Source organism: Aplidium turbinatum, chromosome 11, assembly GCF_918807975.1.
Source record: "Aplidium turbinatum chromosome 11, kaAplTurb1.1, whole genome shotgun sequence".
Taxonomy (NCBI): domain Eukaryota; kingdom Metazoa; phylum Chordata; class Ascidiacea; order Aplousobranchia; family Polyclinidae; genus Aplidium; species Aplidium turbinatum.
In genome coordinates this window covers 10,418,358-10,431,091 of record NC_137482.1, presented here as the reverse complement: position 1 = coordinate 10,431,091, position 12,734 = coordinate 10,418,358, and the positions used below count along the sequence as shown (strand labels likewise).

General features: G+C 36.5%; 1 protein-coding gene across 2 annotated transcripts; it reads left to right on the top strand.

The window, feature by feature from the left end:
* Positions 1–426: 426 nt before the first annotated feature.
* On the top strand, positions 427–10,975 carry LOC145779629 (large ribosomal subunit protein uL6-like). Of its 2 annotated transcripts, none has more exons than XM_082591266.1 (5): positions 427–456; positions 778–911; positions 9,760–9,885; positions 10,185–10,398; positions 10,841–10,975. In XM_082591266.1, exons 2-5 carry the CDS (start codon positions 786–788, stop codon positions 10,945–10,947), a joined length of 573 nt encoding a protein of 190 aa, XP_082447392.1. In that variant the 5' UTR covers positions 427–456; positions 778–785; the 3' UTR covers positions 10,948–10,975. The 2 variants fall into 2 exon arrangements, with proteins under 2 accessions (XP_082447392.1, XP_082447391.1); XM_082591265.1 differs by lacking the exon at positions 427–456 and adding an exon at positions 637–655.
* The last annotated feature ends 1,759 nt before the right edge of the window (positions 10,976–12,734 follow it).

The window sequence follows — 12,734 nt, the reverse complement described above, 5'->3', positions numbered from 1 at the left end:
TAAGGTTCAGTCGTCCCCGCATGGTTTCATCAACTGGCACACCTCCAGTTGCTTTAGGTATGTGGAGCCAACTGGTTCTTCCAACTAATTCATCTACTTTAAACTGTTAGGTTTGGTGGCCGTGCTTAATTTACTTTCATGTACATAACCTTTAAATTTGCATCGCATGCACGTTTTAAACTTTTGTAGTTTTGCCACCTTTTCCTTTTGTTGGTTTTGTTCCCGTTCACTATTTGTAACTTTATCATTGCTGTTGTTTTCCAACAAAGAAAAAATACATTGAATTGAATTAAATAAAAAATGGTGTAAAAGTATAATCATATTTTGTCTTTTTATCCCTCTCAATTCCAAAAATAAAATACCTCTTTGATACGACTAGCGGCTATTGATAAAGTACGTATACCAGGAAATCGACTAAAAATCTTGATGCAGTCTTTTTGTGATGTGTTAGGCAAGGTATGTTGTGTGATTTAATCTTGTTTAATCTCAAATAGATTTGCTGGAAACCTAAATATGTAGTATCATTCAAAATTGTGCCACGTATCTTGCAACAGTAACAGAACTTGCAGATATGGTTGTTTAGAGAGGAAAGAGCAATCTAACCGGATATTCTTGCTTTGAAATTACATTCATCAACCATCTCTGGAGTAAATGTGTAGGTTTGAAAGGTTTCCTACAGTGTGTAGATATAATTTAGGCAAACTATTCAAAGTTTACTGATTACCATATCACTTAATATTAATATTTTTGTCATTCTTATTAACTAAATTTTTACAGACTTCATCATGAAGACTATTCACTCTTCTGAGGTGGTAAACTTGCCAGAAAATGTCACAGTTGGTGTGAAAGGACGATTGGTAATAGTAAGTGGACCACGAGGAAAGCTAAGAAAAGACTTTAGTCATTTGAAGGTACTCATGCAAGACGGTAATTGATTTAGCATTGATAACTTCTATTTAAGCATTAATTGTACTCGGTGGTAATAATTACCATATATAATTGCGGGTAACGACGATGTCCTTCAATGTTGTACCCCCGATGTCGTCCCCTCATACATCGGGACGCGCAATCATTTACCTCGCCAAAAAAAGCTTCATATGTGGCGGGCTGTTGGATTTCAGATCGAGCGTCAATGCCCATGTCATACCCAGTGATCGATTAAGAATAATGTTGCTGAATAGACTTCATAAGCGGTAGGCTGTTGCATTTCAACTCCCGCGTCAATGCCGATGTCGTTCCCAGTGAATGATTATGAATAACGCTTCCGAAAAAACTTGATATTTGCTGTGAGTACGCTTTTTTGCTGATGCGTAGGCACAAAAGCAGAATTGTGAAAATAGGCTTTTACATTTTCATTATTTATGGCGGTGTTTGTTACGGTACCGTACGTTATTCTTTTAGTTTGGTATAACTTGTGGGATTAGTTGATGAACGAACAAAAAAGGCAGTGGCTATTTGACCGGCGCCGGTCTTTGAATCTGAAACACTATTTGATCGTCATTATACAGTCACTTTTTTTCTTTTTCTCTTTCAAAGCAAAAGACGAGAAGCGCGTAGATAAGTTCTAATCCAACCATTTCAACCAACTCGATATGTGGCGCGTGGGATACGTCGCCGGCTCCTATTCTAGAGGGATTGAGTTTGATACTACCCAGAAGCGTTCTTTTTTCTTTTTTTAACTAAATTTTGACCCGAAGTGCATTTTTTGTAGTCAATTTTTAATTTGGGTTGCATTACATTTACATACCATTACCATTTTTTTAAAAGAAGCATTGTATATATATAACTAACTTGTTGAAAGCAAAAATGTAATGCTTTGTTTGGCAAACATGGTCACATCAATCAATCATTTTATTTTTCGTCATTAACGCGTCCGGGATGAAAAAGATACTAACTACTAAAATCGATAACTAACTTGTTAAGAGCAAAAATGTAATGCTTCGTTCGGCAAACACGGTCACATCAATCAATCATTTTATTTTTCGTCATTAACGCGTCCGGGACGAAAAAAATACTAACTACTAAAATCGATAGGCTATAGACCTATCAACACGTTAATGAACGGGAAAAGGTGGCAAAACCTTTATAGGTTTAAAACGTGTCTGAATGAAAAATTATGTAGTAGGCTATCAGTAGTTAGCACGGCCACAAACGGAAAATTACCCAGAGAAATTCTCAAATTCCAGCATTTTAAAAAAACTCTAACTTTATTACTCACATTTGAAGACATAAAAAATTGGGCTGTAGGCAACTCAAATTAAAAATTGACTACAAAAATGCACTTCATATCAAAATTTAGTTAAGAAAAAAATAAATAAAAAAAGGAATGCTTCCGGGTAGTATCGAACTCAGTCCCTCTAGAGTAGGAGCCGGCGATGTATCGCACGCGCCACGTATCGAGTTGAATGAAATGGTTGGATTCTCGTCTTTTGCTTTGAAAGAGAAAAAGAAAAAAAGTGACTGTATAATGACGTCATGACCGGTCAAATAGTGTTTCAGATTCAAAGACCGGCGCCGGTCAAATAGCCACTGCCAACAAAAAAACAATCAATTTGGTAGGCTACCGTTTTTAAAAGTCTGATTTTATTCGATTACATTTTAAAAAGGAAGTGGCTATTTGACCGGCATGGATGCAACCTAATTCGTACCGTCAGTTCGTACCTTGAAAAGATAGAGAGAAAAATTAAAAAAAGCCAAAGTTGCTGTTTGCAGTTTCCACAAACAAACAAAAACTCTTAGGATCATTACCGTACCAGAAATTTTAAAATGTTTGCGGAAACTCCGATCAACCCTAACCCTTTCAAAATGTTTGCGGAATCAGCGACTTCGGCAAACTCTTAGGATCATTACCGGAAATTTTAAAATGTTCGCAGAAAAACGGAAACTACAATCAGCGATGTTCTATTTTTTTCCTCTCAGTCTTTTCAGTTTGTTTGCGGAAACACCCTAATCCTTTTAAAATGTTTGCAGAAACTCCGATCAACCCTAACCCTTTTAATGTGTTTGCGGAAACTGCGATTAGCGACTTCGGCAAACTCTTAGGATCATTACAGGAAATTTCAAAATGTTTGTGGAAACTGCGGAAACACAGAAACTGCGATCAGCAATGTTCTATTTTTTCTCTTGATCTTTTCAGTTTGTTTATTTACGGATACCGATACCCTAACCCGTTTAAACCAGGGTTGTCGGTATTTTCCCCGACCCAAAAAACCCAGAGCATCATACTTGTCCAGTTTTTATTAGAAAATTTAAAAAAAATGAACAAAAACACTACAAGGCACTTAAAACAAACTTTAAATTAGGACTTAAGGATGTGATTATGAAGTAAATTTCCAAGAATAAACTGAAAACGCAGTGGATATTGTACAGTACACAAAAATCAAGTAATGCCACTTTGTGTATGTATACTACATTGATTGATTGAATTTTTATCCTCGGACTGGGAAAGCTTCAATGCAGAGCTTAATCCTGGCAGTTTTGCATACTTGTAGAGGCTTTGAATCACTGACGCAGGCCCGGTCACCGAGATTGACAGAGTGAAGAAGTTTCCAATTGTTGAAGTCTTGTTGCCGGGGAACTATTCCATCCATTAGATGCCGCTGAATGGAGAGCAGTCCTTAACATGCGTTGCTCAAGCGCACACCCCGAGAGTCGAACCAGCGCCGCTTGATCTTGAAGCTTCTTCGTTCCAGAAGTGACGCGCTAACCAATTGAGCTATCGGGGCGGACATTAAAACTCATTCATGCAAGAAGGCCTTATAGTTAAACTGGTGAAAGTACGACTCTACTGTAGTCTGTATATATGATGTGAAATACAATTTAGGAGGCTATTTACCAATTACAGATTCTGGATTCTAACGCATGGCTGTTTCAGAGCATTCGCCTAAATGGCCACGCAATCGCTCATCCATTACTATATATAATATATATTTAAATGATAAAAAATATTTAAACATGATGGCATAAATGCTCCTTGCCTTCAAATCTAAACAAATGATGCAATAATGTGATTTCTACCAAGGTAGCATCAACTTGGTATAGAAATCAGTGGATGATGCAACATCCAACTTGATCTTGAAATTAATGGATGATGCAACATTCAAGCAACAACAGCCCTAGTGCATTATTTTATTGAGTTATGCAAGCATGTACTGTGAGTGAAAGGCACTTCATTCATAAAATGTAGTTTTGAGGTGAAATAAGCATGAATCTACCTTTTTTTGCATCTTTTTTAAAAAAAACCAATAAAACCCAAAAAAACCTGGTTTTTTTTTAAAAAAAAACCGGGCGGGTTGGGCTTTTTTAAAAAAACCCGGGTTTTTCTCAACCCTGGTTTAAACTGTTTGCGGAAACTGCGATCAGCGACTTCGGCTTTTATTAATTTTTTTCTCTTGATCTTTTCAAGGTACGAACTGACGGTACGAATTAGGTTGCACCCGACTGGCATGACGTAACTTATTTTATCTTTCACCCTCTCATTCAAAGCAAAAGACGAGAGAAGAGCAAATAAAAAAGTGCCTATATAACATCTAAATTCTACAGTTTTTATCAACTAAATCAGTTGCACGTGTGATATTTGTTGGCTGGCATTCCCAAGGATGTGAGTTCGATACTACCCGGAAGCGTTTTTTTTAAACTAAATTCTAACCTGAATACTCAAGCGTTATGGTAGGCTACTGCATTTTTGTTGGGAATTTTTAATTTGAGTAGCCTATAGCCCAGTCTTACGTCTTTTCAAATACAAGTAATAAAGTTAAGATTTTTTTTAATTTGTTGGAATATGAGAATTTCTCTGGGTAATTTTTCGTTTGTCATAGCAGGATGTGACCATGTTTGCCAAACGATGCATTAAATATTTGCTCTTAACAAGTTAGTTTGGTTGTTGTAAAAAGTTACAATACTTCTTTAAAAAAGATGGTTTTATCAATGTTTAGTTTACTTTTAGTCGGTGTTTTTTAGCAGGCAATTTAGTTTAAAGGAAAGTGCTTCTATGTAGTATCAAACTCACATGCTTGGGAATACCAGTCAGACAAATATCGCACGAGCCACTGGTTCAGTTGAAAAAAACTGTTAAATTTAGAAGTTTTTTTCATTTGCTCTTTCGACTTTTGCTGTGAAAGAGAAGGTGAAAGAAAAAGTAAGTTACGTCATGATCAGTCAAATAGTGTTTTAGATTAAAAGACCGGCACTGGTCAAATAGCCAAGTCTGCCTTTTAAAAATAAAAATTAATTTCTAGAATAATTGTTTTTTCTGATGTTTGCTAAAAATAAAAAGCGTGGCAAAAATTTTGTATCGACTTGAAAAAATTCGTTTTAAACAATTCTAATTTTGACCTACATTTAAATGGAAAAAAAGTTTCTGGCAACACTATTTTCAAGAGACAACTTCAACGTGAGATTGGTGGCATGACGACATTGGTGGCATCCTATAATTGCTACTGTGTATGAGACAATGCTCCTTTGTCACCCTAGTATAACGCTTGTTTTTTTTTGACTGTAGCAATTGTTGCTTCTTTAACAATAAACAAAAGCATCCTTATCTTTTTTATCAGTGTTCTTGTCAGGTTGGTCTAGAGCAGGGGTGGGGAACCTGCGGCCCGCGGGCCGAATGCGGCCCGCGTAACTGTTCTATGTGGCCCGCATCAAAATTTCGTAAAAATTTTTTTTTTTCTTTTGCAAAAGTGAAATCATTTGAAGTTAAATTACCTGTGGAAAGTACAACTTGAAAACAGTAACACCGCACATTTTCCTACCTTGCAAGAGCAAAAGCTTTCTACAACAGCCAAATATAGGCTACCCATTGCCTATGTATGTGTCAATCTTATGGAGACATTTAATGCAAGATTTTTGGACATAAAGAGTAAAGAAATGGAGTTAGATATTTTTGCCTCTCCTTTCAATGTGGTTGCAACTGATGTTCCTAGTAACTTCCAACATGAAATAGTAGAGCTCACAGAGTGAGGGTAGCCTACGTTGAAAGCGATGTACCAAAACATTCCACTGTTCAACTTTTATCATCGCTACATAAATGCTGATGATTTTCCAGTCATGCGGAAACATGCTTTGAAATATGTGTCTCTGTTTGGAAGCACCTACCGTTGCGAGCAGTTTTTTTCCAAATTGAATCTAACAAAAAGTCGGCTTCGCTCCAGACTGACTGATAAAAACGTGGAGATGTAGTTAAGAGTTGCAACATCTTCCGTGTCAGCAGACATCACACAGACATGACACGACTCACCAAAAATAAAAACTTTCAGCCATCCCACTAGCTGTGAAAGTGAAATAAATCATTGTCTACTTCGCTGCATTTTTTATCTGTAAATAAAATTTCGAAATTTTAGTGGCCCGCCTGTGTTATTTCTCATTTTATGTGGCCCGCAATACTAAAAAGGTTCCCCACCCCTGGTCTAGAGCCTGTGTGCAAATTTTCATAGGACCTCAGTTCCACACTGCTTCGAAGCATGTTTTTGGAAAAATGTAGAAGTTATTTTAAGTTCCTCATTTGTTGACATATTTTTGCTTTGTCTTTTGTCATAATAATATATTAGACGTTGTAAGCACAGAGCTGCTTTTTTATCTTTTTGATGTGCATAATGCAGTTGCTTTCGAATTAAGTTAACAGCTATACTTTTGTAACTAATCACGATTAATAATATATATATCTGATAACACACCATAAATGTGCCACATTTTTAAGTGTACAGTACTTCATATGGGGCTTGTAGGTTTTCAGCTGATTGCAATGTTATAACTTATAAGAGAGAAGTACAGTACAGGAAAGATGTTTCTGGGCTTGGGCAGCTAAAAACTTACAAGCATCTTTCATATTGTTACACTGGGCAAGAACAAAATTAATTTGTTTTTCAATTGTTTTAAAATAAATTTCCCACTGAACTTTCATTTGCCAAAAAAAGGCAAGCTATGTCTTGGCACAAAGTTGCATGTGTATTTTACTGCGAAACTGTAGGCTTTGTACAGGCTGTAGCTGTCATTTTTTGCATTACTGTAGTCATTTGGAAATGGCTATTCTTATGGTACCATACATTTCTTGAAACAGCATTTGGAGCTGGTGTACAAGTTTCCACCCTGACCAAAAATACTATGATGTCATAGATAAAAATTAATCAAGAAATATAGGGTGAATAGCACTCAACCAAGCGAAAGCTGTTTTATGCCTTCACTGCTTCACTTTTGTTAACCTTTAATTTATAAATTCAAGACAAATGTACGACTAGTCCAATTGATGTCAAGTTATCTTGTTGTGTATCGCGATTTCGAATAATAAATTCTCTTCAGCACAACTTTATAACAGGCATAGTAAAATCTTCAGTAGGTCAGTTTAAGAATGCAGCAGTTAAGTTTAGAAAGAAATCAACAATAGTGTTTTTCGGTTGCTAAGAAACAAATAAATTTAGTCTGCGAGCAGTAGTGACAATATTATGTAAATTATGAAGGGAATTAAGTCATACATTAGTAAAACGGAGTGACAACGCCAGGGAGGGATTCTGGGGAGGCAAGCCATCCTCGCACAAAAGTGACACAAAATTGCCCTATAACGGATCTAATTGATACAGTCACTATCAATTAAATGCAAAAATAATGAAAAAGGCAATATAACGCAAGAGAACAACTGCTCACTCCGTTTTACTAATGTATGACTTAATTCCCTTCATAATTTACATAATATTGTCACTACTGCTCGCAGACTAAATTTATTTGTTTCTTAGCAACCGAAAAACACTATTGTTGATTTCTTTCTAAACTTAACTGCTGCATTCTTAAACTGACCTACTGAAGATTTTACTATGCCTGTTATAAAGTTGTGCTGAAGAGAATTTATTATTCGAAATCGCGATACACAACAAGATAACTTGACATCAATTGGACTAGTCGTACATTTGTCTTGAATTTATAATTATTTGGCAGTGCATCTTATGGATCCGTAATTGGGCCTCTCTCTTGCATCAGCTTGCTGGGCGTGCAGTTGTTCTCTTGCGTTATATTGCCTTTTTCATTACTTTAATTTATAGTTGGTAAAAGGTTAGAAAATAGCAAAGGTTATATTGTAAACGAGCTATTCAGTAAATTCACACACTTCCTGCACTTTCTATTCAATTTTAATCTGTGACAGGGCTACTCAACTGGCAGACCGCGGTCCGAATCCGGACCTTCTGGGAGTTGAAGGTGGACCTAGGGCTTCTGGAAGAATAATCTCATTGCCACATTTTAGGGCCTCTTTAAACAGATTTCCATTTGGGAAAAGCAATTTTTTGTGATTATCCAAGGAGCTGGGGGCTTCGCCCCCAGACCCCTAAACACTTTGCCGTCTTCTCTGATGTGCAAGCTACACTACAAAAGACACAATACATTTTTTCTTTTTTTGTTTGTGTCCGACAAAAAACCGAGTCATGTTACATACTACCTGAAAAGTGTTTTGGTGCTCGTAGGCTACTGGTTGTTTATTTTCGTGGTTGCATGTGAAATATTCACCGGGCCGTGAAAATATTCAACTTGTCAAAATGGACCTTTGCTAACATTAGTTGAGTAGCTCTGATCTATGATATAGTGCAGTGGTTCTCAACCGGGGTCCGCGGACCCCAAGGGGTCCGTGAAGCGATTTCCGGGGGTCCGCGAAAGTTTCTGAGTTTTCAACATGACGGATAAATTAAGAAATTTAAAAATTGTTTGTGCTTTGTTTATGTATTAGCCTACAGTGATTCTTAAACTGTAAGTCGCAACGCACTGGTGCGTCGTTTGAAATTGCAAAGGACATTGCACAAAGGTTTGGTTTCTTAACTAAAATATCATATAAATTACTTAAACCTTTTAATAAGGCTATGTTGGCTATGTTCAACTAAATTCTTTTAAGACAACAGATTGTTGATCAATGATTAATTTAGAAATACAAACGTTAGTCAGCAGTCTATCACCACTCACAGTTTTGCAATGACTGATTATAACGAATTAATATTGATTTCAAATGAAAAAAGGGAGAAATTCTTTGTAACAGTCGCAAGTATTCTATTAACTTTTGATAAAAGTTATATAAAAACATCAAATGAGCATATAGCTTACCGATGTTTGATCCTGTGTGCCAACATATAGCTCATAAGTCATAACATAATTTCGTCAATCTCATCAATCGTCAAGTGCGTAGTGAATTCAGCAAATTCTTTTAAGTGTGTTGCATTGAAACTTATGTAACATATGATTCCATAAGGAAACGCGATATACCAAAATTTCAAATTGAAATTTTTAGGGGTCCGCGACCGCTTCGAAAACACCAAAAGGGGTCCACCAAGACAAAAAGGTTGAAAACCACTGATATAGTGTTTTGCGCTAAGGCAGAGACTTGTGCACCAGCTCCGAGGTGTTCATTAAATGTTTATAATTTTTTTAGTTTTTTTTTTTTTCCTTGCTATAAAGTTTATATATTTTATATAAATTAAATGTTAACACTGTGAGTTTTGTCCCAACACTTAGTGGAATTGTAACTTAGTGGATTGTGTAGTATGGCATAATAGTGAACTGCACACAAATACATTGTCAGTGTCACAGTGTGTAAAATGTGGATTTTTGTGTACCGGTATTAAAATACTGTATGTTAAAAATGCTTGCGCAAAATCTAATCTATCTTCTAAGTTCTAACTACCTTTAGTTTTTTTGATCAGTTCTTTATCTCAGAAGTTTCGTGTTGCAGGTTGAGACTACCTTTAGTTTTTTTGATCAGTTCTTTATCTCAGAAGTTTCGTGTTGCAGGTTGAGCTGACTAAAGTCGGCAAAAGTTCTGTTCGTGTGGATAAATGGTTCGGGTCAAGAAAAGACTTGGCTTGCATCAGAACCATATGCAGTCACATCAATAACTTAGCTATTGGCGTCACCAAGGTATGCAGTGTTGCTGAGAATTGTAAATTATTTTTTTCTTGGAAATTGAAATTCTCGTTTGGATCAGTTAAGTTGGATTGTTTTTGTGCTGTCGGAATAAATCACATTGATGTTAATTGGGTTTTTCGTAAGACACTGAACGTAAGCAAAAATTTGTTATTGGTCAATGATGATATCACCTAGCTCACTCTTAGAACATCGTGACGATTTTACTTCTCACTGAGACCAATCATAGGACGTTCAATGTTCTCAACAGCAGCACCTTGACACAATTAAGTTCTCACTGTTTAATTAACCAGGGATACCGCTACAAAATGAGGTCAGTATACGCTCACTTTCCCATCAATTGCAATGTGACGGACGAAGGAAAGAAGATTGAAATAAGAAACTTTTTGGGCGAGAAGTTCGTCCGGAGAGTTGACATGAAAGAAGGCGTCACCGTTGTGCAATCTTCTAAGCAGAAGGATGAACTTATTCTTGACGGGAATGACATCGAACGAGTATCGCTGTCGGGTAAGGCAGTTCCGCATTTTTGTCATGTCATTTGAAATAAAACGTAAATTTATTATATTGGTCAATGATGATGAACCTAGCTCACTCTGAGAACATCCTGACGATATAACAACATTTCTGAGACCAATTAATTTTACACGTAAACATTTAACTTTCAAATTATGATACAAAGTACTGTACAAAACTATGCAAAGCAGCAGCAGGCACAATTCGTAAGTCGCGGTTCAGGTGATCAAATGTCATGACGGTTTTGACTTTTAGGCCCACATTTTCCATCTACTTCTTGTGCACGTAGCGGATGCATCCTGTAAAAGTAGCTCCTCTGCGTCTTACTTTTGTTGAATTTATTTTGTATTTTGTTTAAAATGCCTCATGGGTTTTACGCTGTTAGAAATACACGTTCTACTAAACACTTTCGCAAGAGATCATGTTTGTTTTGTAGCTGCCCTTATCCAACAGTCCACCACAGTCAAGAACAAAGACATTCGAAAATTTTTGGATGGGATTTACGTTTCACAAAAGACAACTGTCGAGGAAGATGAAGCGTAGTTCTGAGCGAAATAAATTTATTATCTGACTTGTGTAGTTTGCTACTTCAAAGTGGGAATTTACATACGGTACTGGGATTTGAGGCACAGTAAAAAAAACAATATTCCAGGTGCGATGAAAAATGACAATAGATTTGATGCTGAACTTGTCACATTTGGCTGTTGAGTATAGCCCGATGTAGTGCTCACTGCGAGAGGATGGTTAGACAATTCGCAGACGCCGTGCGTTCTGGGAAACTCGTCAGGTTCAGTCACAAAAATTTACGAGTCGCAAACCTTGTAGCAAAGGAAAGTGGGGATTTTATACAACTTGATCAAAAAAATTACTTTCAAAGACTTGATTTAGTACTTTACCAACACATCCAACTTACTTGCTTTAGGAAGCCGCCAAACGCAAAAGTAAAATCTTGTTTGGATATGCCTGCCAAAACAAGTTATAGCATACGTGTGCACTTGCAGCCAACTACAAGGCTGTTTACCACGGATCTTGGTGAACACATTACATGCCCTGGCAAACGTTTTGTAAGTATGGAAACTTACTTAAAATAATGGTACCGGTACTCAGTGCTGTGTTAAACCCTTTGTGGGCCCCGGGGCCAGAATAATTTTGGGCCCTCTATCGTCAAGCAGACCTATAGTATTGTGTATACTTTCACTGCACTGATATGTAAATGTGGTTCACTTCAATAGACTTTCTCACCAGTTTAGAAAACAACACAAGTGTAAGTAACAGCAAACACAGGTCTATCATTTCTTAGCTACACCTTTGCTCGGAATGAAAGCCAAAAGTGTTAACAATTTCTAATAAAAAAAATACTGGCAACGGAGTATAGTGACGACGCGGTAATACCACCGTACCGTGCAGAATTTTGACTGTTTGAACTTTGCGTCGCGGTACCGCGATAAAATCTGAGGATAAAACCAAAACTGAAGAAATTAATAATTTTCATTCAGATTTGGTCATCTGGTCTGGTAACATTATTGTTTTTCCCCATTTTTATAGTTTATCTGGCAACACTACTTGTATTGTGATTGTAAATTTTAATTTGTAAACAAAAGCAGTGTCAAGAGTTTTGAGAATCAGGTGTTTAATTATTTTTATTTAACATTATTTCATTCCAAGGCAAAGCTTTCATTATTTTATGCAGGCATTTAAGTTTATTAAAGTTTTTAGGGTATGGTAGCCTCTGAGGTTAGTGTCAAGAATAAACACTTAAACAGGTCACTTGTGAAAGAATGATTTTTATTTTGGATCAAAGCAATTTCAGTGGGCTACCATACAACAGGTGATATGCCAGGCCTATAAGGTATTTGAAGATAAGAAAAATTTCATGTGCATATATTAAAAAAAAAGTAAATACAGAAGAACGTTTCTGCTAAAAGTATCCAGCATTCAATAAAAAGCAACTCAGATGAGCTATAAAAGGTGGATAACAAGTGGTGCAAGTTCCTCAATTGCCTAAATAGGCCCTAAATTTTTTTCCAAATTTTGCTTTTGTTTAATAGATTCTCTTGCATTTGATGTGCACTTGCACAAGTGCACTCTTTTTCTTCATGGTGCAGAGGCAGTAGGCCCTATGACATTTCGAGATGTTTTGCGTTGTAGTGTACGGGAAGACATGTGCAGTGCTGCAGCAGACAGTTTTTTTCTGCTCGTGACATCACTAGTCAAGGATATTTATAATTACGATAGTGTAAATGTTAAAAATGAAATGATAAATCATAAAATAAATTGAATATATAGGTAGCCTATGTGAATTCACAAAGGGCCCAACTCCATTTTTTTTT